The sequence below is a fragment of the Mobula hypostoma genome, chromosome 21, assembly GCF_963921235.1.
Source record: "Mobula hypostoma chromosome 21, sMobHyp1.1, whole genome shotgun sequence".
Classification (NCBI taxonomy): domain Eukaryota; kingdom Metazoa; phylum Chordata; class Chondrichthyes; order Myliobatiformes; family Myliobatidae; genus Mobula; species Mobula hypostoma.
The window spans coordinates 8,163,025-8,189,630 of NC_086117.1; the positions used below are offsets into that span (position 1 = coordinate 8,163,025).

The 26,606-nt window shown below is 41.1% G+C and overlaps 2 protein-coding genes across 4 annotated transcripts in view; one reads left to right on the forward strand and one right to left on the reverse strand.

Annotated features, from left to right (window-relative positions):
- The first annotated feature begins 56 nt into the window (after positions 1 to 56).
- On the forward strand, positions 57 to 8,337 carry arpc5lb (actin related protein 2/3 complex, subunit 5-like, b). Its single transcript, XM_063073386.1, has 4 exons — positions 57 to 373; positions 2,673 to 2,745; positions 5,563 to 5,739; positions 6,618 to 8,337. The coding sequence occupies exons 1-4, from the start codon at positions 234 to 236 to the stop codon at positions 6,678 to 6,680; spliced, it is 453 nt and encodes a 150-aa protein (XP_062929456.1). The 5' UTR covers positions 57 to 233; the 3' UTR covers positions 6,681 to 8,337.
- Positions 8,338 to 11,716: 3,379 nt separating this feature from the next.
- golga1 (golgin A1) overlaps positions 11,717 to 26,606 on the reverse strand; it is an 89,875-nt gene continuing 74,985 nt past the window's right edge. The window contains exons 20-23 of one of the 3 annotated variants that reach the window (XM_063073389.1): positions 19,978 to 20,037; positions 17,757 to 17,936; positions 15,551 to 15,637; positions 11,717 to 13,385 (exon numbers count right to left, since the gene is read on the reverse strand). In XM_063073389.1, coding sequence (XP_062929459.1) covers positions 13,302 to 13,385; positions 15,551 to 15,637; positions 17,757 to 17,936; positions 19,978 to 20,037 — 411 coding nt within the window. In that variant the 3' untranslated portion in view covers positions 11,717 to 13,301. The remainder of the gene's footprint in view (positions 13,386 to 15,550; positions 15,638 to 17,756; positions 17,937 to 19,977; positions 20,038 to 26,606) is intronic. The other 2 variants (XM_063073390.1, XM_063073388.1) reach the window with 2 other exon arrangements.

A 26,606-nucleotide genomic window follows, 5' to 3' on the forward strand; every position in this document is an offset into this window, starting at 1 on the left:
TTTTTTAAATTAGGTTATTTTAGATTCTCCCCGTCACAGAGGGTACTGAGGCAGTTTCCGGTTCCAGGGCGAAGTTGGCGAGGCCCGGCGCTGGAACGGGCAGTCGGCAGCCGCCGCTGATTTGAATGCGGCCGCCGGCGGAGTAGGAGGCAGGACGGCTGCTGGTGGAGGCGAGGCGACGTCCCGGTTCACGCTCGGGCTCTGAGCCGCCACTGGGGGCCGGCGGGAAGGAGATGGCGAGGAACACGCTGTCCAACCGGTTCCGCAAAGTCGACATCGACGAGTACGACGAGAACAAGTTCGTGGACGAGCAGGAGGAGGCGGCCGAGCAGCAGGGCCCCGACTCCGGGGAGGTGGATGGCTTCATCAGGCAATATCCTTTGCGGGGTGGTTCCGAGTCCGCGGCCGGCCCCCCGGCCTGAGGAGGGCGGGAGGGCGGGCGGGTGTTGGGCTGCTGACCCCCCGATGATGGGTGTTCGAGTCCCCGCCTCCCGGTAGGTGAGATGTTCGGGCCAGAGGTGATCCTGCCCGCGGGGTTTGCCCGCCTCCCCTGCGGTCCCACCGCACCTGGGTCCCGGGGCGACATTCTCCCTCCCGGGCCGCTACCCAGCTGCCGAGTCGGCGACACCCACATCCTGTGAGTGGCCCGAGGTGGTGACAGCGCCTCCCGGGAGCAGGGCGTCCCCACGCCCTCGCATACCTCAGGATGTCTCATTTTCTTCTTGGCTCGCAGGCGTGTTGCCCAACACCGAGGAGCCTCGGCTTCTTGTGTCGGAAAGTAGTCACTGGAGAGACGAAATAATAGTCGGAGATAACCCAGCAGCATTGGTGAAAGGGGGTTCACTCAGGGCTGGAAGTATTCAGAAAGCGGAGATATTTTAACCAAACTGCAGCATTTCTTTTGTTGTAAAAGTTACTATAAAACAGAGGGGAAAAAAATGAATGTTCAACTGGACCAGGCAGGAAGTTTCAGATTTCTGGTGATTCAGAGCAACAGCCTGATTCCCCTCTGCTGCTTGACATTTGTTCAAATGCTTCACCTTCAGCGTTAAGATGTAAAATGTTTTAAAATCGTGCTCTTTGTTCTGCATGCACAGCTGGGCGATTAGATTCAGCTAAAGTTGGAATGGTTGCGGACCATCTTGTTGTGGGCCTCTATTAAAGTTCGTGGTGAAATTGCCGGATTTATACAATTAATGTAAAGGGGATCGGTGAGGCGTGGTTCAGTCGGAAACTGGTGTCTTAAGATGAGGTTTTACTAGCTTTTACGTGTTATTTAGCTCAGGGAAGGAGCCGTGAGAAATCTCTCTCCTAATCAATTGTTTCAAGAAGTATAAAATGCACGCATCTCCCCCTCTCCCACATTGCATCTTAAATTTATCCTATTGCTATTTCTTATACATTTAAGTGTCCAAAGTTATGACTATTATGCTGAATGTTAATACACTTGTGTTAATACTTATTGTCCATAAGTATTGTGTGATCTAAGTTAAGGAGGAAAGTCTTTCACGTTACTTGTCACAACTTGCACTTTTCTTACCATTGTTAAGGCCAACATCGTTAGGGTGTTTGATGGCTCTGGGCCTGTACTCGCTGGAGTTTAGAAGAATAAGGGGGGGGGGGTTGTCTCATTGAAACCTATTGAATATTAGAAGGCCTAGGTAGGGTGGACATAGAGAGAAGGTGTTTCCTATTGTGGGGGAGTCGAGGACCAGAGAGCACAGCCTCAGCCTAGAAAGATATTTCGTTAGAACAGAGATGAGGAATTTCTTTAGCTGGTGGGGTGGTGAATCAGTGGAATTCATTGCCATAGACAGCTGTGCAGGGTAAGTCATTGGGTATATTTAAACAGAGGTTCTGATTAATCAGGGTGTCAAAAGTTAGAGAGAGAAGGTGGGGAATGGGGTTGAGGGGGATGATAAATGTAGAATAGTGGTGCAGACTCTGGGCTGAATGGCCTAATTCTGCTCCCGTGTCTTGTTGTCTAATACTGACGATATTTTGTGCAGTGCTTCAATAACTGAACAGATACTTTTCTACATGGAGAATAGTATTACGCTGAAGGACTAATCGTTAATTTTTGAGATCCTGAAAAAATCTGTGACTAGCATAGTTTTGCATTGAATCACTTGATAGTGGTTGGTGAAAACATGAAATCAAGGACTGTGTAATGGGAAATTGCTACTTGTGTAATTTTACTAAAACTGTTATGCATCGTGTCTGGTGATTGACATTGCTTGTTATTCAAAGGGATTTAATTTAAATGCTAAACACAAGATTCTGCAGATGCTGGAAATCTCGAGTAACACAAATGTAAGAGGAACTCAACAGGTCAGTGGAAGGGAATAAACGGTTGACATTTTGAGGTGAGATCAGGTCCGTATGAAGCGTCTCAAGCTGAAACGTTCCTCGCCATAGATGCTGCCTGACGTGCTGAGTTCCTCCAGCATTTTGCCTGTGTTACTCATAATGTAAATACAGAGAAGTTACATAGTAAAATATATAACTGATGTATGTGCCTCATTCCACAGTCTTTACTCACATGTAAATTTGTACCTACAGAACAACTTGGTTTTCTGCTGCTGATTCAGTGTTAGACAGCACAAAGGGGCCATTTGGCCCATCCTGTCCATGAGCTATCAATTGATCTTCCTTGACCTGTAGAAATGAACAGGTGACATGCTTAGTGCGTTACATGCAGCTTTAAGGAACCCTCCCGTTAACATGAAGAATCAGGCAGTCAAGGTATTTAAAGCTCCTTTTTATTTCCCTAAAGTGTTGAAGTACTGGAGCTATGTGATGCATATAAATATAGCCAAAAATGCATTGGCGTGTCTTCAAGAATGTCTCTATCTGAACAAGTCTGTTGGAATTCTTTGAGGTAATAACAGGCAAGATAGACAAAGGAGAGTTGTTTGCTTGGAATTTTAGAAGCATTGTACAAGGTGCTGTGTATGAGGCTGCTGAACAAGATGAAAGCCCGTGGTATTACAGGAAAGGTACTAGCATGGGTAGAAGATTGGCTAAACGGGTTGAAAGTGAAGAGTGGGAATAAAGGGAGCCTTCTCTGATTGGCTGCTGGTGACTTGTGGTGTTCAACAACGTGTGTGGTCTGCTATTTTTCACACTGTTAATAATCTGGTTGATGGCTTTGTGGCAGGTTTGAAGATAATACAAAGGTAGGTGGAGGGGTAGGTAGCGTTGAGGCAGAGAGTCTGCAGAAGAAGTTGCAGATGGAATACAGTGTAGGAAAGTGTATGGCCGTGCACTTTGGTAGAAGGAATAAAGGCATAGACTATTTTTTTAAATGGAGAACAATTCAGAAATTGGAAGTGCAAAAGTACTTGTAAGTCTTAATACAGGATTCCTAAGGGTTAACTTACAGCTTGAGTTGGTAGTAAGGCAGGCAGATACAATATTAATTCATTTTCAGAGGACCAGATGTAATGCTGGAGCAATTATAAGGAATTGGTCAGACCACATTTGGAATATTGTGAACAGTTTTGGGCCCCTGATCTGAGGAAAGATGTTCTGGCGTTAGCAAGGGTCCAGGGGAGGTAAGCGAGAATGATTCTGGGAAGGTGTTTAATGGCTCTGGGCCTGTACTCACTGTAGTTTAGAAGAATGGGGGGGGGGGGAATCTCATTGAAACCTCCTGAATATAGGAAGGCCTAGATAGAGTGGACATGGAGGGGATGTTTCCAATAGTGGGAACAAGGGACCCGAGAGAATTTGTGATCTTAAAACATCTACCTCATTGTTTATTTTACAAAGGTAAGTTTACTGTCACTGTATTTGCATTAATGCAATTAACATCTCTTGTTTTGCCACTTGTTTGAGAACTTTGCCACTAGGATGTGTAGATTAATTGATCATGCCTTCTTTTTGCTCTAGTTGGTACAAGCCCTGTAATATTTATCCTCAGAATCGCATAACACTTTTTAGCTCTGCCCTCCTGTACTCTCTCTCCTCATTCTAAGGAGTTCAGTTTATGAAATTGGGAGGAATTCGAAAATCCAAAATGAACTTGCTTTTTGGGTGAGACTAGAACTTGAAGTTATGGGTGAAGGGTGAAAGGGGAACCTGACGGACAACTGCGCTGAGTGGATGGTGACAGTGTGGAATGAACTGCTGGTGGAAGTGGAGGATTTGAGCTGGATTTCAACATTTGGATAGGTACATGGATGGCAATGGTCTGGATGCAGGTCAATGGGACTAGGCAGATTAATAGAAACATAGAAAACCTACAGCACAATACAGGCCCTTCGGCCCACAAAGCTGTGCCGAACATGTCCCTACCTTAGAACTACCTAGGTTTACCCATAGCCCTCTATTTTCCTAAGCTCCATGTACCCATCCAGGAGTCTCTTAAAAAACCCTATTGTTTCTGCCTCCACCAGTGCCCCCAGCAGCCCATTCCACGCACTCACCACACTGTGTGTGTGTGTGTGTGTGTGTGTGTGTGTGTATATGTATGTGTATATATATGTGTGTGTGTATGTATGTGTATATATATGTGTGTGTGTATGTATGTGTATATGTGTGTGTGTGTGTATGTATGTGTATATGTGTGTGTGTGTATATATGTGTGTGTGTATATATGTGTGTGTGTGTGTGTGTATATATATGTATGTGTGTGTGTGTGTATATATATATATGTGTGTGTGTGTGTATATATATATATATATATATATGTGTGTGTGTGTGTGTTTGTGTGTCTCCTCTGCACCCTTTCTATGGTTTCCACATCCTTCCTGTAGTGATGTGACCAGAACTGAGCACAGTACTCCAAGTGGTGTCTGACCAGGGACCTATATAGCTGCAACATTACCTCTCGGCTCTTAAACTCAATCCCACGATTGATGAAGGGCAATACACCGTATGCCTTCTTAACCACACAGTCAACCTGGACTCGGACCCTAAGATCCCTCTGATCCTCCTCACTGCCAAGAGTCTTACCATTAATGCTATATTCCGCCATCATATTTGTCCTACCAAAATGAATCACCTCACACTTATCTGGGTTGAACCCCATCTGCCACTTCTCAGCCTAGTTTAGTTTTGCATCCTATCAATGTCCCGCTGTAACTTCTGACAGCCCTCCACACTATCCACCCCCCCCCCGCAACCTTTGTGTCATCAGCAAATTTACTAACCCATCCCTCCATTTCCTCATCCGGGTCATTTATAAAAAGTTTGGCATGGTTTAGATGGGCTGAAGGGCCTGTTTTGTGCTGTGGTGCTTTATTGTACCATGACATAAATGTCTTGCGACATTATCAGACACTGTATGATAAAACTTCCTGGGGAATTGGGGGGAAAATATGATTTCAAGTTTGTCAACTGAATAAGGAAAATCTGAGTAAAAAGTAAATTGCTACAGTATTTTCCAAAAAAGTCCCAAAGTTTCATATGAATTTCCATTTTTGTATGATTATCACAATTGATATGAGTCATTGATATTGTTGTGAAATATTAGGACTGGAATTGTTTGATTAATGTAGATATACAGCATATTTCACATTTTAATAATTGATATGTGTAATTTTGTTTCATTCACAGGAACGGGCACAGGGAATAGTTCTCAAAGTCCTTACGTCCTTTAAAAGTAGTGAAATAGAACCGGCAGTAAAGTCGTTAGATAGAAATGATGTTGACCTTTTAATGAAATACATTTATAAAGGCTTTGAAAAACCCACAGAAAACAGCAGTGCGATATTATTGCAGTGGCATGAAAAGGTAAATCAATTCCTTTGTCTTTAATTGTATTTTTCTTCAAAAAATTTTCTCCAAAATATGCTACATCTAGAAAATTGACGGGAGAAAGATGTGGGCACTTTCACTATGCTGCCATTTTGATAATTTTTTTCTAGATAAAATGTACATGGGGAAAGTAGGCCAAGATAAAATTAACATTACAATCTGAATAAATGTTCTTGCTGAAATTTAATGCCTGAGAGTGCATCTTGGCTGTGTACCACAAAGTAGCACATAATCAATCCACACTTTAATGTGGTATAGAGAGTGTCCAGACTTGTTTCAAAATTTGTAATAAAAAAAAAGATATGATAAATCTAATGATTCTTGTGCTAGGAGCTTGAACCTCTTGGACAACATTCTTAGACAAGCACCAACAAGCATTCTATGATCATTCATTCATTCCTAACATAGAACCTCACTGTGCACAGTGGCTAATGGTTCGCTTTACAGTATTAGCAACCCAGTTGAATTCCTGCCACTACCTGTAAGGAATTCAAATGTTCTTCCCGTGGCCGAATGGGTTTCCTCTGGGTGCTCTGGTTTCCTCCCACGGTCTAACGACGTACTGGTTAGTGGGATAATTGGTCATTGTAAATTGTCCTGTGATTAGGCAGGGGTTAAATCGGGGGGTTGCTGGGCAGCATGGCTGGAAAAGCCTATTGTGCACTGTATCTCAATAAATAAAAATTGAGTATTGAACCCTTTGCAAGTCACTTTGGGGATCTGAGTGTGTAATTTGCTGGGATGCTGGTTTCTGAGTGGAGAGGTATCACATCAAACTAAATGTGTGAACTTGCCATATGTAGTCATACTGCTTTTAGTGTGAAGCTTGAACATTTCCTTTCTCCTCTTCATAGGCGTTAGCAGTGGGTGGAGTAGGCTGCATAGTACGAGTTCTCACTGCGAGAAAAACTGTTTGAAAAGTAATACATTCACATGGATGGAAAGCTGCTGAAAAGTAGGAGGAATGAACAGCGAAAGAGAAATATCTGAACCCATCTTTAAAGATTAATTCATATTAAATGAAATTATTTTGAAAAAAAAACTGTTGGAATGCTCTTTTTATCTTAATAGGTTGTGGTGGAAAATTTGTTATGTTTTGGCCAAGTATGACATGCAAGGTCTTGCACATCCTACGTTTTTTTTTGACCATTTTTGCTTTTATCTTTTGAAAATGTTTTGAAGCCAAATAGTGACTAATAAAGACACATTCACACAATGGGAAAACAGTGCTAAGACATTGTAGTGTTTGTGTTGTGGAGTTTTAGGGATTTTTATCCAGAATTGTTTGTGCCACGGAGTACTGGTGGACTAAGACTTCAGTGTTGGTACATGCAGTATTATGTTCTATTTCTTTGGGTCACTTCCACTTTTGTTTTTGTTTGTACAGTTAGGTAGACTTAGTCTGAGACGTATGGCAATATTATTAGCTGAAATGCCAGCAATGGATTCATTGTAAAGTGCCTGCTGCAAAATAAAATTGGATCTTTTTAGTGGATAGCTTTTGTATCATAATGCAACAAAAAATTGTTTGATTTGAAGGAAGCAGTGGGGAAAAATGCCTACTGGATGTATTAAATAATTCTATGCTGGAGTAAATGCACCCTTGGGAGTATCATGAATAACTTTCTTGGCTTAAATTTAATTTTAATTTGAAACAAAAAATAAGAATTTTAAACTAAGTTGGTGGTGGCCATTTCGTACTGATAATGCATTGAACTGGCACTGAAGTGCATTGCTCAGAATACTGGCTGAGACGAGAAATAAAAATGTTACTCTGCTGTAGTGTGGTGGCTTTGGTCACCCTTATATAGAGGTGATTTTTATGACAATTACCTCTTCTCTATATCTGAGTGGGAAAAAAATATGTTTACTAAAAGTTTTTCCAACAGATTCAGTGGGGAATTCTAGGAAACATTTTGCTTCAGCTGTATGTGTATTGCATTTGTAGGCATAACTTTGCTGTTCCAAAAATGTATTAAAACTATAAATTGGTTGAATTGTGTATCGTGAAAAAGGACAGTGGCCTTTACATGTTTATTCCATTGAGATGATACACCCTTCTGCAAGTTCTGTATTCCTTCACTTCTTTTCAGCTACCCTGTATTCAGTTGAAATTGGCTGTACATTTAACTTAAGGCACAGAGGAAAACTTTCTGCCTTCTTTGGTAAACTTTAATTTAAATCTGCCTCACCCTGCCAGTGGGGAATGCTGCTGAACTAATACTTCTCATCGTAAACTGCAAACCAGCTGGACTGGTTTCAAAGCCATGCACATTGACATCAGAGAGTCCCTTTGTTTTTGTTTAAGAGAAACCATTTCAATCATTGCTTCCCAAGCACCTGTGCTGTATGCAGGTTAATGGTGTTGGCTTATCAAACCCGGTTTGAGAATGACTGGCCTCTTTCTTAGGAATAGCAACTCTATACACCCTCCTGAAACCTTTGCTGTCTCCGTACAACCCATGTTTTTGATCACTCCTCATCTGCTTTGGCTCGGTGTTTTACTTTGTCCAGTTATACCAATGAAGCACCTTCGATTGTCTTTCTACATTAAAGGCACTATTAAAAATGAAATTTGTTGTCCTGGTTAAAACTTGTGCTTGAGTGTGGTGGTGCTTTAACAGAAAATGTCAGCCAATTGACTCCTAGAAAGTTCATTCATGATTCATCTCAACTGATTGCATCATTGGTGCTTTTTTTAAAAAAGACTACACCACTCTTGAATGGAATTTATCCTATTTCAGTCTTCTGGATAAACTAGTTTTTTTTTAAAAGAACAAATCATTTTGGCTTCACTTAGCAAAGCTAATTATGAAACACTAACCCGCACCAACAGATGGGTATGATGTGAATTTGTTTCACACCATATAGTCCTAAATTCAAAGTAATTTATTGACAGTATATATACCATTTACAAACTCGAGATTCTTCATCTTGCAGGCAGCCACAAAACAAGGAAACAATAGAAAAAAAGCCCACACAGCAAAGACTGTCAAATATCCAATGTGTGAAAAGAAAAAGCAAATCATGAAAACAATAAATCTTCCACACATCAGATATTTGCAAGAGCGATTAGCGTTTAACTTGATATACACTTAGTGGTCACTATTAGGTATCTCCTATACATAGAGTGGCCATTGTAGCTCATCCACTTCAAGGATTGTCATGTGCGTTCAGAGATGATACTCTACGTGCCACTGTTGTAACATGGTTATTTGAGTTAGTTGCCTTCCTGTCAGCTTGAACCAGTCTGGCTATTCACCTCTGGGCTCTCGTTAACAAGGCTTTTTTGCCCACAGGATTGCTGCTCACGTTGGATTTTTTTTTTTGGTTTTTGGTGCCATTCTCTTAAATTCTAGAGAATGTGTGTTAAATTCCCAGAAGATCGGCAGTTTCTGAGATACTTAAACCAGCCTGTCTGGCACCAACAATCTTTGCGCAATCAAAATCACTTAAGATAATTTTTCTTCCCCTTTTTGATGATTGATCTGAATAACAACTAAACCTCTTAACCATGTCTGCATACTTGTATGGATTGAGTTGCTGCCATGTGATTGGCTGATTAGATATTTGCATTAACAAGCAAATGTACCTAATAAAGTGGCCACTGAATGTATAAAGACATTACTTCCCCATATAACTAATATGGATGTACTGAAACAGTGGAAGTCACTATATAAATAAAGGTTAACTGAAAAGAGAATGGGATAGCACATTAATTTCAATGCTAAGACATCTGATAATTGTTGCTTAAAATATGCAGCTGTAAACACCTGGAAGACATTTGAAGAATACTGTAACTATAGTAAATCTCTGTCCAAACAGAGATACCAAACAGGAGGAGGCCACAAAGCCATTTACCATTCATTGAAATTATGCAGAAGTCCATTCACCTTTCATACGTTGCTAATTTGCTTGCTTGACAGAAATCCATTGATTTATTTTAACTGATCTATAATCAATTGCGAATTCAAGAGGTTTCCAAACTCAATCAGCTTTGAAGGTGAAAGTGGGCTGTAATTTTCAGGCCAAGCACCAGTACTTCCCCCAACGGTCTCTAGTGAAAATTATTACAGTTCCCATGATGTCTTAAACTTAAATCAAAAGATTATTTGAATTTCTAAAATGTTTTCAATGCCTGCTACTGCCCCATCTTCAGCTAATTCCTGGCAAACTATTCTCTGTTACTCTATTTTTTCTTTGTAACCTTTTAAAATTTTAGTCTTAATTTCTTAGCTTTCCGGGATTCTCAAATCGCATTTAGTTCAATTACGGTGACTGTAAGGAGTTTGTATGTTAATCCCTGTCAACGCATGGGTTTCCTACCAGAGTCCAAAGATGTACCTGTTAGTAGTTTCATTAGTCATCATAAATTGTTTTGTGATTAGGCTGGGTAGGTGGGTTGCTGGGTGGTGTGGCTCATTGGGCAAGAAGGGCCTGTTCCCCACTGTATCTCTAATAATGAAAAAATAGATACAAATCCCCCACCCCCAACCTAATTTCTTTTAATGGGGACAACTGACCTGGTTTCCAATTCCACAGTGTAAGTGACCTACTTATAAATAAGCATGATTTCCTTTTGAGAGGCTTTGGTCGCACAGCTGTTATGTGAAAAGCTGATGAAGTTGAAACTCTGTATTTACACTGGTCCATCATGATATGGAATCACATCCTGGGTTGGAAATGGCCCATTTATAGAGACTAATCAAGTTTTTAAATAAGGTTTGAACTACAGCCAGAAACAACCTAACATATTATTCATGATTACTAAATGAAACTGAATTTTGAAGAAAAATTAAATTATTTGGATAAATGCAAGGTTTTATTTAAAAAATTACAACTCCCCCCCCCCCCATTGTCACAACAAACCAGACATCTTGCTTGTGATGGCTCAACCATCGCTTTCACTGTTCCTCTGTTGAAGCTGAATGTGTTGTTCATACAGCTTTGATGCAGACCCTTCAGTACACACTGACCAGAGCATACGCCATAGGAGCAGAATTAAGTCATTTTGCCCATTGAAGCTGCTCTGCCATTCCACCATGGTTGATTTATTATCCCTCTCAGCCTCATTCCCCTGTCTTCGCCCCGTAGCCTTTGATACCCTTACAACTTAAGAAACTATCAACCACCACTTCAAATCGACCCAATGACTTGGCCTCTACAGCAGAACGTGGCAATGAATTCCACAAATTAACTACTGTTTGGCTAAGAAATTCTTCCTCATCTCATCCTGAGGCTGTGCCCTCTGGTCGTAAACTCCTCCACCAAAACATGCTCTTTTCTTCCACTCTATCTGGGCACTTCAATATTTCATAGGTTTCAATGAGATCCCCCCCCAACCCCCATTCTTCTACAGGTCCAAAACCATCAAACACTGCTCATATTAACCCTTTCATTCCCAGGTTCATTCACGTCAACCTCTGGACTGTCAAGCATTCATATACACTATTCCTACGCTAATCTAATTTTATTCACTCTACGTTCCAGTCAAACTCTCTCTTACACGCTTGGGGCAATTTAGAATGGAGAAATAACCACCCTCACATCTTTGGAATGTTGGAGGAAATTTGAACAGCTGGAGGAAACCCACGCAGTTGCAAGGAAAACATGCAGACTCGCATTAGCTCTACCAGCTGCTTCATCTGCTACCCCTTTTAGACAATATTCAACTACTACTGAAAAAGAGTTGAAGTTAGTTTGAACTATTGATTTATGTGCATTTTTCAACAAGTTTGAAAAGAAGCTTTTGGAAGTTTGCCATTTGTGCACTTAGTTATCTCAGAGAATATTTTTATCCCCATTACACAGCTGAACGTGTCTTTTTATAGTAGCATAAGAAAGTAAAATATATCATTTATCAGACAGCTTGACATTTCAAACCTTTAAAAGACATTGCAAAATTTACCACGTCACCTGACAGTGATAGCAGCCAATCTCACAAACGTTAAGAACATAAATGCACATCTGAATCTTACATTTTGTTGCTAGGGCTGAATTTTTTATTATCTCGGAAGGGTGAAATTTAAATAGTAATGTCAACCCCCCCACTACCATATACGGTACAACAACCGTTACAATAACTGCAACAGAAGTTTCAAAGAATCCAGACACAAATGCTTTAAGTCTAAAGGAGTTTTAATTGGAAAGTATTGCACCTACAAATCATTCCCAAGCAAACACTGGTTAGATGGAGCATCGCTTGCTGTATCCAGTCCAGGTTTACAACATCGAGGGAGAAAAATTAGTTGCCAAGGCCAATCAACGCATGTACAAATATTACATGCCACAGCATATTTTTATACAAATAAAAGTGCATTAGTTTTCATATAACATATATTATTTACACATGTTGCTCTTGCTTTCAATGAATGGCAGGGTGAAGAAAATACTGATGGAACATCATTATTACAACAGTAATGTTTTCTGCCTTGAGAAAGCTGTAAATAATTTATACATCTGGTGTGTTACAACTTTGTTCCAGTTTCTATACACAATAGTGTTCCCATTTGAAACTATCCTGAAATGCCACATTCCTTTCTAATTTGCATTAGCCCAAGTATATGTGAATTTAACCGTACTTTTGCTTGCCCTATTTATACCAAGCCCCAGCTTCTGATTCCAGCATCATTTTCACATACTGCAATTAAAAAAAACACATGATAACCTTAAAACAGCAACAACACATGGAAAGGCTCTGGGTCAGCAGTTCCTAACCTTAGTTAATGTGGGTATCCACGGCATAAAAAGGTTGGGAACCCCTGCTCGAGGCGATGCAATGAATCAACATGGACACGTACAACTATTGGAGAATATCTGAGGGGTATTTCACACCCGTGTAAGGGCTACAATGATGTTTTTGGACCAGTTAGAGAAAACTGATTACAATATCAAACTTGATCTCTTCTACCATCATCTTCCATTCATTGCCCTGCTTTTATCAATTCAAATAATCCAACTGCAGATGTGCACATTGAGTATTTTGGAAAGGGGATAAACATTTGACTGTGATATCAAATTGGAAACGGTTATGAACAGCACCACTGTCCTGTAACGAGGGGATGGAGATTCTGCCATTTTGTTTAAATTTATTCCCAGCTTTATATTCTAATGCGAATAATTAAAATTACAACTTAAGCTGACATTGATAAGCATTTGTTAATGTTTTCTTATGAAGGAGCATCACATGTACAAAGATGTAAGACAGTATGTCATTTCAAACAATATTTCATTCAAATCTGTTCAGGGCTGTAATAAAGCTACAGGTCCAAAACAAAAAGTCCCTCTTGAAATTACAGAATTTCAATCTGCCAATACATTTCCTCTCTGTGAATATCATTCCCCATAGGAGAATGTCTTCATCTGCATTTAACAGGTGCAGTAATATAAAGTACCAGGTACTATTAAATGTAAAATGGTAGTCCTGTATTAAAACACTGTCATAACAGTGACAGATAATATTAATAAGGATATCTTATCAATAGCTGTAGTGTTCAATGGTTCTTGTGAGAGTGCACGTTCCAGACATTGCACTTGGTTCACTGCCAATGAGAGGGAGGTCGGCCTGATATTGATGGACGGACAATACCTTTAGGGACAGGCTTAGATCCAAACCAAGACATCTGCAAAGTATACAGAATAATGTTTAGGAAGCAAATCAAGGACATTTGTTGGATGAATTATTCCATGCCTATGGCCATCTGATGCAGGCTCCTTTTAAGCCGTGTCTCTCACTCAAATGTAAAACAACACAAGAGCTGATTTCAAAGTTGAAAGTAAACTTATTATCAAAGTATGTATGTGTCACCATATGCTATCTTGAAATTCATTTTCTTACAGGCAGCCATACATAACAAAGGCCAACGAACAACTAATGTGCAAAGGAAGACAAATTGTGCAAACAATAAAAAATGTAAATAAATGATAGTGAGAATATGTGTTGTAGAGTCTTTGAAAATGAGTCGGTAGGTTGTGGAATGAGTTCAGAGTTGTTGTGAGTGAAGTTATCTACACTGGTTCAGGAGCCTGATGGTTGTAAGATAATAACTGTTCCTGAACCTGCTGGTGTGGGACCTAAGGCTCCTGTACCTCCTTCCTGATGGCAACAGTGAGAGGCGAGCATGGCCTGGATAATGGGGGTCCTCGACGATAGATGCTGCTTTCTTGTGGTGCAATGGTGGGGAGCTCTTTTCCTGAGCTGCACAGGTGGAAATGATACCACGTTATTAGATGATGCCAGGGTCAGCGTGTAGATAAGGAACAGGAGACCAAGAACGAGTGGAAGAAAAGCCGTTGCTGGTGAATCTCTAGCCACAACTGGTTGAATAAGAATCCAGTGAGTATACCTCACTAGGTGTTAATGGGCAGGATTATGTAGTCAACATTATTAAAAACAGCTGACAGGTCAAGAATTACAAGAAGAACAGATGATCACATCGGCTCTCTTTACTGACTCTAATAAAAAACATATTAGTTCAGTAGCTAAATTGAAAATCGGGATTTGTAGGAGGGAGATGGTTATAGTATTAGAGTGGGAGGGAGGTCATTTAAGATTGAGGTGAGCAGGTATTTCACAAGGAGGGTGGTGCATCTCTTCCCCAGAGGATTGTTGAGGCTGGATCATTGGGGGTATCTAAAATAAGTAGACAAATTTTTGAAACATCTGGGTCTTGAGGGCTGTAGGGAATAGAAGAATAGTGCAAGAGGACTTGGGAGTTCTAGAGCAGGATTCTGTAAAGGTTACATTGCAGGTTGAGTTGGTGATAAGGAAGACAAATGCAATGATAGCATTCATTTTGAGAGGATTAGAATATAGGAGCAAGGATGTAATGCTGAGGCTTTATAAGGCATTGGTCAGACCGCACTTGGAGTATTATGAGCAGTTTTGGGCTCCTCATCTGAGAAAAGATGAGCTGGCATTGGAGAGGATCCAGAGGGGGTTCAGTACAATGATTCCAAGAATGAAAGGGTTAATGTATGAGGAGCATTTGATGGCTTTAGGCCTATACTTGCTGGAGTTCAGAAGAAGGGGGAGGGGGTGAAATCACATTGAAATCTATCAAATATTGAAAGGCCTGGATGGGGTGGACGTGGAGAGGATGTTTCCTATAGTGGGTGAGTCTAGTACCAGAGGGCAGAGCCTCAGACTATAGTGACGTCCACTTAGAATACATACGAAGAGGAATTCCTTTAGCCAGAGGGAGTGAATCTGTGGAATTTACTTCCACAGGGAGCTGTGGAAGCCAAATCATGGAGTATATTTAAAGTGGAGGTTAATAGGTTCTTGATTAATCAGAGCATCAAATGGTCTAAGAGGATACAAGACATAGGGTAAGTCTCTGGAATTCTCTTCCCCCCGAGGCTTTTTGAGGCCGGATCATTTGGTGTGTCTAAAACAGGCAAGGTCTTGGAATTGTGGACTATAGGGAATAGAAGAGTATACAGGATTTGGGGCTCATCAGAAATGATCATATTGAACAGCAGGGCAAGCTTGAGGGGCCGAGTGGCCTACTCCTGTTCCTTATTTTCTTACGATCTTAATTGAAAAAGGGTTCCAAAAAATGGTCCAAATTTGAAAGGCTACAACAAATTCAACAACTGGAGAGGATAAGATAAGAATGATAAGAGGATAAGGGTGCAGTTTCCCAGAGCAGGTGGGTCAATACCCATTCTTTTTTGAGAAGGGCAATGACACAAGATTTATGGAGGAGCAACTGTATCCAAGGGAAAAGAATGGTTAACAACAACAATTAATTTGGAGAACCAACAAAAGCACCAATGCTATTACCTTGTATTCTAATGATTCCTTTAACATCTTCTCCTCTTCACGTGTGAAGTTTAGTAGCACAGATACAGCTTTAACCAGCTGATAGGCCTGCAACAAAACACATACCGTAATTTAATACTTCTTTCACTTATCGCACTGAAAACTAATACAGAACATAGAACTGGCCCTTCAGCCCACAATGTTGTGCCAAACTAATTAGTAATCGAATGCTCAACTAAACTAATCCCTTCTGCCTTAACTGTGTCCATTTTCTGCACATTCCTGACCCTATCTATATTTTTATTTTAGGGATACATCACATTACAGGCCCTTCTATTTTCCACCAGCAGAAAAGTACTGATGGATCAGCAAGGAAAACGTCAAAATAATTGCAGCAGTCACAAATCTGTGGAATTCTTTGCCACAGACTGCTGAGAAGACCAAGTCTTTATGTATATTTAAGGCAGAGATCGATAGATTCTTGATTGGTTAGGGCATGAAGGGATACAGGGAGAAGGTAGGAGATTGGGGCTGAGAGGAAAATTGGATCAGTCATGATGAAATAGCGGAGCAGACTTGATGGGCAAAATGGCTTAATTTTGCTCAAAAAACATTTTAAATATAAAGTTTTAAAAGTCTATTCAAGATTCACTTTTTAATGCTTCAATAAATCTTCCCCAGACCTTTAAGTAGGAATTCATTAAAGTACTACATTGGGCTACAATGACCAGAGCAGTCAGTGTATTTCTAGAAACACTTTGTCTCCACTGTTGATCTTTCAACAAATCACTTGCCACTTGGCAAAGGGTTTCCTGATCCTTGTCACGTTATTGAATCTAACCAACAAATTACAACACTCTTATGTCCAGTCTTTGATGGAACCCCCTAGACTTTTAGAGATTAGTATTATTTGTCACAAGTAATGATAGGCAGGTGGTCTAATAAGAACTAACAGAACATATTATGGAAATAGTACTATGGATTCTGTTTTTCAGTGTTACAGATTTTTGTCCTGTGTTTTTTCTCCTGATCTTCTCAGTTTGTTTTGTGCAGGAGGAGAGATTTGGGGGTCGATATGCCTGATCTGTTTTGTTCATTTTTTTTGTGCGGGAGGAGGGATTTGGGGGTCGATGTGCCTTATCCGTTTTATTTGTTACTTTGTACAGGAGGAGAGATTTGGGGGTCGATGTGCCTTATCCGTTTTGCTTGCTGCTTGTGCGGGAGGAGGGATTTGGGGGTTGATGATCTGCTGCCTCTCTTTTCTCTTTCTTTCTTGGTTTCACAGCTATCCAGACAATTGAAGAATTTCAGAGTTACATACTTCGATAATAAATGAACTTTTGAACATAGAATATAGTATGCACCATAGTATAGGCCTTTGGCCCACAATGTTGTGGCAACCACTATATACCAATTCCACGATCTACTTAACCTTTCCTCTTACATAATCCACATCCCATCTGCCTACCTAAGAGCCTCTTAAATGCCTCTATTGTATCAGCCACACACACCCAGCAGTGAGTTGCAGGCACTTAACGTTCTCTGTGTAGATAACTACCTCTGTTATCTCTCTTAAACTTTCCTCCACCCACCTTAAGTGGATGTCCTCTGGTATTGACCACAGCCACTCTGGGAAAAATGTGCTGGCTTTGCTTCTCATCATCTTATACACCTCTATCAAATTGCCTAATGAATTTTGGGAGATTATGCTAATTTATTTATTTTATTTAGAGCGTGAAGTAGACCCTTCTGGCTCTTCAGGCTGCGCCACCCAGCAACCAAACTAATATCATAAGACAATTTATGATGACCAATTAACCTACCCGGTATGTCTTTGGACCGTGGGAGGAAACTGGAGCACCCAACGAAAATCACGCCGTACTCCGTAACTCCTTGAGCTAACCTCTACACTATGTGGCATCCCAGGAAAGAATTTCCTAAACCTGAGAGCTTTGTGTGATGGGATTTATGGAAAAGAAAAGCGTCGGCATGCCAGCATTGGATAAGCCTTTCCAAAAGTTTTACTTCCAGATTCCTGTATTAATACTAAAGAATCATAAGTCCAGATCTCACATACGCTATATGGGTTTAAATACCAAACCACAGCTGGGCTTCCTCTCTCATTATTTAAATTACAATCACCAATCTATACTTAATTTCTCTTAACAGACTCTAGTAATACATTTCCACTGATCAACTTTAAACTAATGAGTTATTATTAACTTACCTCTGATTCTCGTACAGACATGAACTTGAGGAGGACATGTTTAAGATACTCAAAATTTATCTCCCTGGAGTCATTCAGATCAGAATTGTTTACAACAGTGGAGGAATTACTAACGGTGGCCAGCGGCTCGAAGCAGGATCTCTCTCGGACTTCAGCGGGCTCCATTTCTGGTTTCATTTTCTTTAATTGAGAAGATTTAGAATGCATTAATCAAATGCTACAAGCAAAACCAAATCAAAATCATACCCCACCACCCAGGTCATGTCCTCTTCTCATTACTACCATCAGAGAAGAGGTACAGGAGCCTGAAGACACGCACTCAATGTTTTAGGAACAGCTTCTTCCCGTACGTCATCAGATTTCTGAATGGACAATGAACCAACCCATGAACACTACCTCACTATTTTTGCTCTTTCTGCACCACTTAATTTTTAGATATATTTCTTATTATAATTTATAGTATATTTGATGTACTCCTGCTGCAAAAACAAATTTCATAACGTATGTCAGTGATATTAAACATGACTGTGATTTCTGCTTTGGAATTTCTAACTGAGGAAACCTATTATACAAATAGAAGCTTTGTCTGTCTGATGTGAACTGTACTATCTCCAAGGAACATACCCCAGAGAACATATCTGCACTGAAAAACAGTCAAAGCCCAGTGATCCTCAAGGCTACACAACGTTACAGCTGAATGGTCTAAATCTGCACCTTATTCATACAGAACACATTCTCTACATAAAAGACAAAGCACTGCCTGATGAATGCAATTCTCTTTTAAATTTATGAAGATAATCTCCAGGGGAAGATATGCTGGAATTACTATCCATTCTTGCATTTCTATTTTTTTTGCATGTTAAAGATAAATATGATAAGATGCCTCATTCATACAGAATGAAGAGGCCCATTCAACCCACTGAACTCTTGCTGACATAAGCATTCATCTGCAATAATCCCAGATTACCATCAAATCCTCTTAGATTCTACTAATTGCCTGCTCACTTGGGGCAATTTACAGCATTCAATAACCTACCAACCTGTATGTCTCTGGGACGTGGGACACAGAACAGTACAACACATGAATGTGACCTTCAGCTCATGATGTCTGTGTCAAGTATGATGCCAAATTAAACAAAGCCTTTGTCGGCATATTAATCCATAAAACATTGGAGCAGAATTAGACCATTCAGGCCTGCTCCACCATTCCATCGTGGCTGATTTATTATCCCTCTCAACCCCTTTCCCCTGTCTTCTCCCTGTAACCTTTGATATTCTACTAATCAAACATATCTGCACTCAATCGCTTTAAACAGACCCAATGACTTGGCCTCCACACGTCTGTGGCAATGAATTTCACAAATTCACCCCCCTCGTGCTGGAGGAATTCCTCTTCATCTCTGTTATAAATGGACAGATCTCTGGTCATTCTAGGAAGCATCCTCTCCACATCTAGTTTTAAACATAAGCCATATTGTTCACATGTATATCAAAAATCCAGTGTAATGCACCCTTTGTGTCACTGTGCGAGATGTGCCGGGGGCAGCTCCCAAGTCTGGTCATGCTTCTAGCACCAACAAATCATGTTCTAACTCGTCCATCTTTGGAAAATGGAGCACCCAGGGGAAACCCATGTGGTCAAGGGGAGAGTGCACAAACTTTCCAGACAAGGGCAGGACTGAACCCTAATCTTACAGCTGGCGCTGTAATAGCATTAAACTAACCGCTTAGCTACCCAGCCTCCCCGTGGGTAGGAAACCACAAAATTCACTTTGCCAAACCAAACACATTATTCAATTGCTTAAGTACACATGAGAACAGTGGGTTAGTTCCAGTTCAAAGTGGAAGAGCCTCACTAGTTTCAATGTGCACCACATGTGCAAGGGTTTACGAGGAGTAAAAACACAGGAATTTGAATGGGTTATCAATCACCTAGTTAAGTTCCCTCAAATTGTGCTATTACTTCCACGGAATCTGGGTCATGCAAAGTGTTAGAAAACTATCCTGGGAACAATTCACTAGGTGACATTATTTCAGTATTAGGTTACACATGTTATGCCGTGGGTGTCGAGGGACCTGCTGGCTAGTGGCATCTGCCATACTTTACGCATGTGCAAATATTGATGTCATTTTTGTGACCCACTTTTCGAAATGATCCCCAAAAATAAAGTAAAATCTAATTAATATGTTTTTAAAGGTTAGATTCATACAGGAGCCTTACCAGTTCCTTCTGCAGAGTCTTTTTCAGTTCTGCTAGTCTCTGGAGCAGCTGTTTAATTGTCTTTGAGAGAGGGAAAAAAGTAAAATATAAAATCCACAGTGATGTTATGCTTTATTTAATAAAACAATCCTGCTTTAAATGTAACACACATAAAAGTTGCTGGTGAACGCAGCAGGCCAGGCAGCATCTCTAGGAAGAGGTGCAGTCGACGTTTCAGGCCGAGACCCTTCGTCAGGACTAACTGAAGGAAGAGTGAGAAAGGGATTTGAAAGGGGGAGGGGGAGAGGGAGATCCAAAATGATAGGAGAAGACAGGAGGGGGAGGGATGGAGCCAAGAGCTGGACAGGTGATAGGCAAAAGGGATACAAGAGGATCATGGGACAGGAGGTCCGGGAAGAAACACAAGGGGGGGGGACCCAGAGGATGGGCAAGGGGTATATTCAGAGGGACAGAGGAAGAAAAAGGAGAGTGAGAGAAAGAATGTGTGTATAAAAATAAGTAACAGATGGGGTACGAGGGGGAGGTGGGCCATTAGCGGAAGTTAGAGAAGTCGATGTTCATGCCATCAGGTTGGAGGCTACCCAGACGGAATATAAGGTGTTGCTCCTCCAACCTGAGTGTGGCTTCATCTTTACAGTAGAGGAGGCCGTGGATAGACATGTCAGAATGGGAATGGGATGTGGAATTAAAATGTGTGGCCACTGGGAGATCCTGCTTTCTCTGGCGGACAGAGCGTAGGTGTTCAGCAAAGCGGTCTCCCAGTCTGCATCGGGTCTCGCCAATATATAAAAGGCCACATCGGGAGCACCGGACGCAGTATATCACCCCAGCCGACTCACAGGTGAATGTATCACAGGTGAGTTTTAAATGTATCCAGGTTATGGATACTCAAATGTTCCCATTTTCTTGGGTCAATCATAAATGGGCTATAAGACATAGAAGCAGAATAGGTTTCTGGACCTACGGAGTCTGCTCCACCATTCAATCATGGCTGATTTATTATCCCTCTTCTGCCTTCTCCCTGTAACCTTTGATGCCCTTCTAATCAAGAACCTATCAACCTCTGTTTTAAACATACCCATTGACTTGGCCTCCACAGCTGTGTGTGGCAATGAATTCCAAAGATTCATCACCCTCTGGCTAAAGAAATTCCCCCTCACCTCTGGTATAAAGGGACACACTTGTATTCTGAGGCTGTGACCTTTGGTCCTAGTCTTTCCCACTATTGAATATATTCTCTCCACATCCACTCTATGCAGGGCCTTTCAATATTTGTTAAGTTTCAGTGAGATGCCCCCCCCATCCCCCCATTCTTCTAAACTCCAGTGAGTACAGGCCCAGAGCCATCAAATGCTCTGCTTAACCCTTGCATTTCCATGATCATTCTCATGAACCTCTTCTGGGGCTTTTGAATGATTATGAGTCTCAAAGATGGGAGAAGAAATGGGACCATCACACCTTATCACAGCAAAGGAGGTTCAGCATCATTGCTCAGATTCACATTAGTCTATTGTCTATTCACACCAGTTGTAATGAAGTTCCTTGTCCACATGAAGTTAGCAAATAGTGTACATAGTAGTAATAAATACAGCAATGACTGCGTAGCAGCAGAATGGTTCAACAATTGTAGTGAAATCTGAAACAGTGCAAGAAGAAACTGTTACAAAAATGGAATAAACCATAAACCATGTGAGATAAAATTAACAGTCCGAGAAGGTGGCAGCATCACTGGGAAGAGGAATGAAAGACGTGGCTGGCTTTGAAGTCTGACAGTAGTGGGAAGAAGCAGTCCTTCAGTCTAACTGACAAGGCTTTAAAGCTCCCAGAACGTAGGAAAGGAAACGGCCAGAGTGGCAGGCATCCTTTACGGTGTTACTAGTCCTCCTGAAGCAATGCAGTTTGAAGACGGACTGGATGGAAGGAAGTGAAGATATAATGAATCAAATGCTGCTGGATGTGCAAACTATGGGGTTCTGTCATTTCCAGCAAGTCCCAGATATACACAGACGTAATTCCAGGACTTAGTACATGACAGAAGTGATCACATCCATCACTCTGCTTTGTTGGCATTTGTAAGCTTAAAAGCCATTTCATTAGGGACAAGGAGAAGGGATTCTTAAAAAATATTTTACTTTAAGATGCAAAAATCAATTTCAGATTCAGATTTATTTATCACAACTACGTCGAAACAGACCGTGAAATGGATCACTTGTGTTAACGTCAGACACACCCAAGGATGTGCTGGGGGCAGCCCACAAGTGTCACCACACATTCTGCCACCAACATAGCATGCACACAGTGGTCAACAGAACAACACAAGCAGGTTCACAATCAATGAAAAGATTATTCTTTTAATTAATAACTTATATTTTGTGTTTTCCTAATAATCTGCTGCACCAGTTTAATTAATTGCAAATGAAATCTAACATAAAGATAAGGAGATTATGCTTCAGTACTGTGGGCCATTGATGAGCCTACATCTACAGTACTCAGTTAGAATATCACCAGCATACAGTTGCAAGAAAAAGTTTCTGAACACTTTGCAATTAGCTGGTTTTCTGCACTAAATACTCATAAAATATCGTCTGATCTTCAACTAAGTCACTATAATAGACAAACACAATCTGTCTAAACTAATTAATAATACACAATGGTACTTCTCGTCAATACTGAGTACACCATTTAGACAATCACAGTCTAGGTTCAAAAAGTACGTGAACCTCTGGGGTAATGCCTTCTACAAAAGCTATTTGGAGTCAGTTGTTCCAATCAATGAGATGAGATTGGAAATGTGAGGCGTAGAGGTGCCCTGCCCTATAAAAAAAGACAGACACACAAAGTCAGGTTACTAACAGAGCCTGCTCTTCTCAAGAAAAACCTCTTTATGTGCACCATGCCTCGATCAAAACAGCATTCAGAGGACCTTAGTAGAAGAATTGTAGAGATGCATGAAGCTGGAAAAGGCTATAAAAGCATTTCTAAAGAACTGAGTGTTCTTCAGTCCAGAGTAAGAGAAACCGTCTACAAATGGAGGAAATTCAGTACTGTTGCTACTCTCCCAAGCAGTGGGCGTCCTGCAAAAATCACATCAAAAGCGCAACGTGCAATGCTGAAGGAGGTGAAAAAGATCCCAAAGTTAACAGCAAAAGACCTGCAGAAATCTCTAGAACTTGCTCTGTTCATGCATCCCAGTAAGAAAAACACTGAACAAAAATTGTGTTCATGAAAGGACACCACAGAGGAAACCATTGCTCTCCAAAAAAAATCTCAGTTTGCAAAAGACCACCTGGACGTTCCACAAAACTTTTTGGACAATGTTCTGTGGGCAGATAAGACAAAAGTTGAACTATTTAGCAGAACTATACACCGCTATGTTTGGATGTACAAGGGCACTGCACACCAACACCAAAGCCTCATCCCAACTGTGAAGCACGGTGGAAGGAACATCACGGTTTGGGGCTGCTTTGCTGCCCAGGGTCTGGACAGCTTTCAATCATGGAGGGAACAACGAATTCAAAATCCTATCAAGACATATTACAGGAGAATGTCAGGGTAGCGGTCTGTCACCTGAAGTTTAATAGAATTTGGATGATGTAACAAGACAATGATCCAAAACACAAGAGTAAATCAACAACAGTATGGTTTAAAAAGAAGAAAGTTAATGTTTTGGAATGGCCAAGTCAGAGTCCAGATGTTAACCCAATTCAGATGCTGTGGCGTGTACTGAAGAGGGCTGTTCATGCAAGGTATCCCAGAAATACTGATGAACTGAAACAGTTTTGTATGGAGGAATGGCCTGAAATTCCTCCTCACCATTGTGCAAGTCTGATTTGCAGCTACAGGAAACACTTGGTGGAGGTTATTGCTGCTAAAGGAGGCTCTGCCAGTTATTAAATACAAGAGTTCACATACTTTTTCCAGCCTGGACTGTGAATGATTAAACAATGTCTTCAATAAAAACATGAAAAGTACAATTTGTGTGTTATTAGTTTAGGCAGGTTATTCTGACTTAGATGAAGATCGGTCCACATTTTATGAGTAATTAATACAGAAAACCAGGGAACTGCAAGATGCTTACAAACATTTTCTTGCAACTGTGTCGTGAAATTTTGTTATTTTGTGGCAGCAGTATATTGCAACATATTGAAATAATAAAGCTACAAATTACAAAAAGTATATATAATAAAAGAATTAAGTACTGCAAAAAGAGAGAAAAAAATATTGAGGTAGTGTTCATGGATTAATTGTCCATTCAGAAATCTGATTGCAGAGAGGAAGAAGCTGTTTTTGGAACATCAAGGTGTGTCTTCAGGCTCCTGTACCTCCTCCGTGATGGTAGCAATGAGAAGAGGGCATGTCCTGGGTGATGGGGGTCCGTAATGATGGATGCCACCTTTCTGAGGCATCACCTTTTGAAGGTGTCCTCAATGCTCAGAAGGCAAATGTCTATGATGAAGCTGGCTGAGTTTACCACTTTCTGAAGCTTTATCCGATCCCGTGCAGTGGCCATTCCATACCAGACAGTGATTCAACCTGTTAGAATGTTCTCCATAGTACATCTGTAGAAATTTGTGAGTTTTTGGTGGCATACCAAGTCTCCTCAAATTCCTAATGAAACACAGCCGCTGTCATTTTTTTTTTCTAATTGTATCAATATATTGGGGCCAGGATAGATCCTCAGAGATGCTGACACCCAGGTACTTGAAACTGGTTACCCTTTCCACTGATGAGAACTCGTGTGTGTTCCCTTGACTTAACCTTCCTGAAGTCCATAATCAATTCCTTGGTCTTACTGATGTTGAATGCAAGGTTGTTGTTGCAATATCACTCAACCAGCTGATCCATCTTGCTCCTGTATGCCTCCTCATCACCATCTGAAATTCTGCCAGTAGTTGTTTCATTAGCAAACTTACAGATGGTATTTGAGCTGTGCCTAGCTTCACAATCGTTGGTGTAGAGAGTAAAGCAGAGGGCTAAGCATTTGAGGTGCACCAGTGTTGATTGTCAGCGAGGCGGAGATGTTATTTCTGATCCGCACAAACTGTGGTCTCTCAGCGAGGAAGTCAAAGATCCAGTTGCAGTGCAAGTACAGAGGCCTAGGGTTTGGAGCTTGTTGATTAGAACTGAAGTTATGATTGTGTTGTACACTGAGCTGTAATCAATAAACAGCAGGTTGAAGTAAGTATTACTGTTTTCCAGGTGATCTATGGCCAAGTGGAGAGGCAGTGAGATTGTATCTGCTTAAGACCTACGACTGTGGCGACAGGCAAATTGCAGCAGGCTCAGGTCCTTGCTTAGGCAGAAGTTGATTCTAGCTATGACCAAAGCACTCCATCACAGTAGACGTGATTGCCACTGGGCGACAGTCATTGAGTTAGCTCACTCTGCTCTTCTTGAGCACTGGTATTATTGTTGTCCTTCTGGAGCAGGTGGGAACCTCCGATTGTAGCATTGACAGATTGAAGATGTCCTTGAACACTCCTGCCAATTGGTTTGCACAAGTCTTTCCAGTCTATCCGGTACACCATCTTGGGAGGATCGTATAGTTTTGGATCACTGGTCTTGAATGCCACAGATCTAGCCCTCAATAGACTATGAATCTCCTGGTTCATCCATGGCTTTTGTTCTGGGTAGGTTCAGTATATTATCGAAGGCACACACTAATGCACACAGGTCTTGATGAAGCCAGTGACAAATCTAGCATATTCACTCAGATTCCAAAATGAATCCCTGAATATTGTCCAGTCCACTGTCTCAAAGCAGTCCTGTAAGTGCTCCTTTGCATCCCTTGACCATGCCTTCTTGGTTCTCAACACTGGTGCTTCAGTCTTTAGTCTTTGCCGATAAGCTGAGAGTAGAAGTTCAGCCAGATGATCTGACTTTCCAAAGTTAGGACGTGGGATGGCACAGTAAATATTATTGATGGTGGTACAACAGTGGTTAAGTGTATTGGCTCCTGATAGTTGTTTACAGACTTCTTCAAGCTGGCCCTGACATTGGACTGAGGTGGAATGTACATTGCTACCAGGACGATGGCAGAAAACTCACTCCGCAGATAAAATGGATAATGTTTGACTATTTGGTGTTCCAGGTCAGGCGAGCAGTACTGAGACAGAACTGCCACGTCTGTGTATCACAATGAGATAATCATGAAGCACATACTACCTCCTCTACCTTTAAAAGACTGAGCTGTCCTGTCTGAACGGTGAAGCCACAACTTGCAATGGCAGGGCACAGCCATGTTTCCGTGAAGCAAAGTACACAGCTGTCCCTGATGTCCCTCTGGTACAGCAATTTTGTTCTGAAGTCTTCAATTTTATTTTCCAGGGTCTGTACATTCGCCAGCAGGATAGTCGGGAGTGGGGATCTAAGGCCTTGGCATTTCAAACTTATCTTTAAACTGGCCTGGCTTCCGCACTTAACTTTTCTTAAAGGGGAACTGCATTTGCAACCGACGTTTACCATTCGGGCTTCGTTAATTTTGGCTATTGATGGATTTTTTAAAAAAACATCTTCAAACAACGCTACTTACTGAAGTATCCATGACTGTTGCTGTGGATTTCAGCTGTAGTCGGCCTAATGGGAATATCTGATGATTTCCACAAGAGTCGCCATTTATTGGCATCATT

Excerpts from the sequence above, each read along its gene's own strand:
- arpc5lb (XM_063073386.1), top strand. The coding sequence starts at position 234 with ATGGCGAGGAACACGCTGTCCAACCGGTTCCGCAAAGTCGACATCGAC. Across the intron at positions 2,746-5,562 it reads TGAAGAATCAGGCAGTCAAG|GAACGGGCACAGGGAATAGT; the intron begins GTATTTAAAGCT and ends TTTCATTCACAG. Across the intron at positions 5,740-6,617 it reads TATTGCAGTGGCATGAAAAG|GCGTTAGCAGTGGGTGGAGT; the intron begins GTAAATCAATTC and ends TCCTCTTCATAG.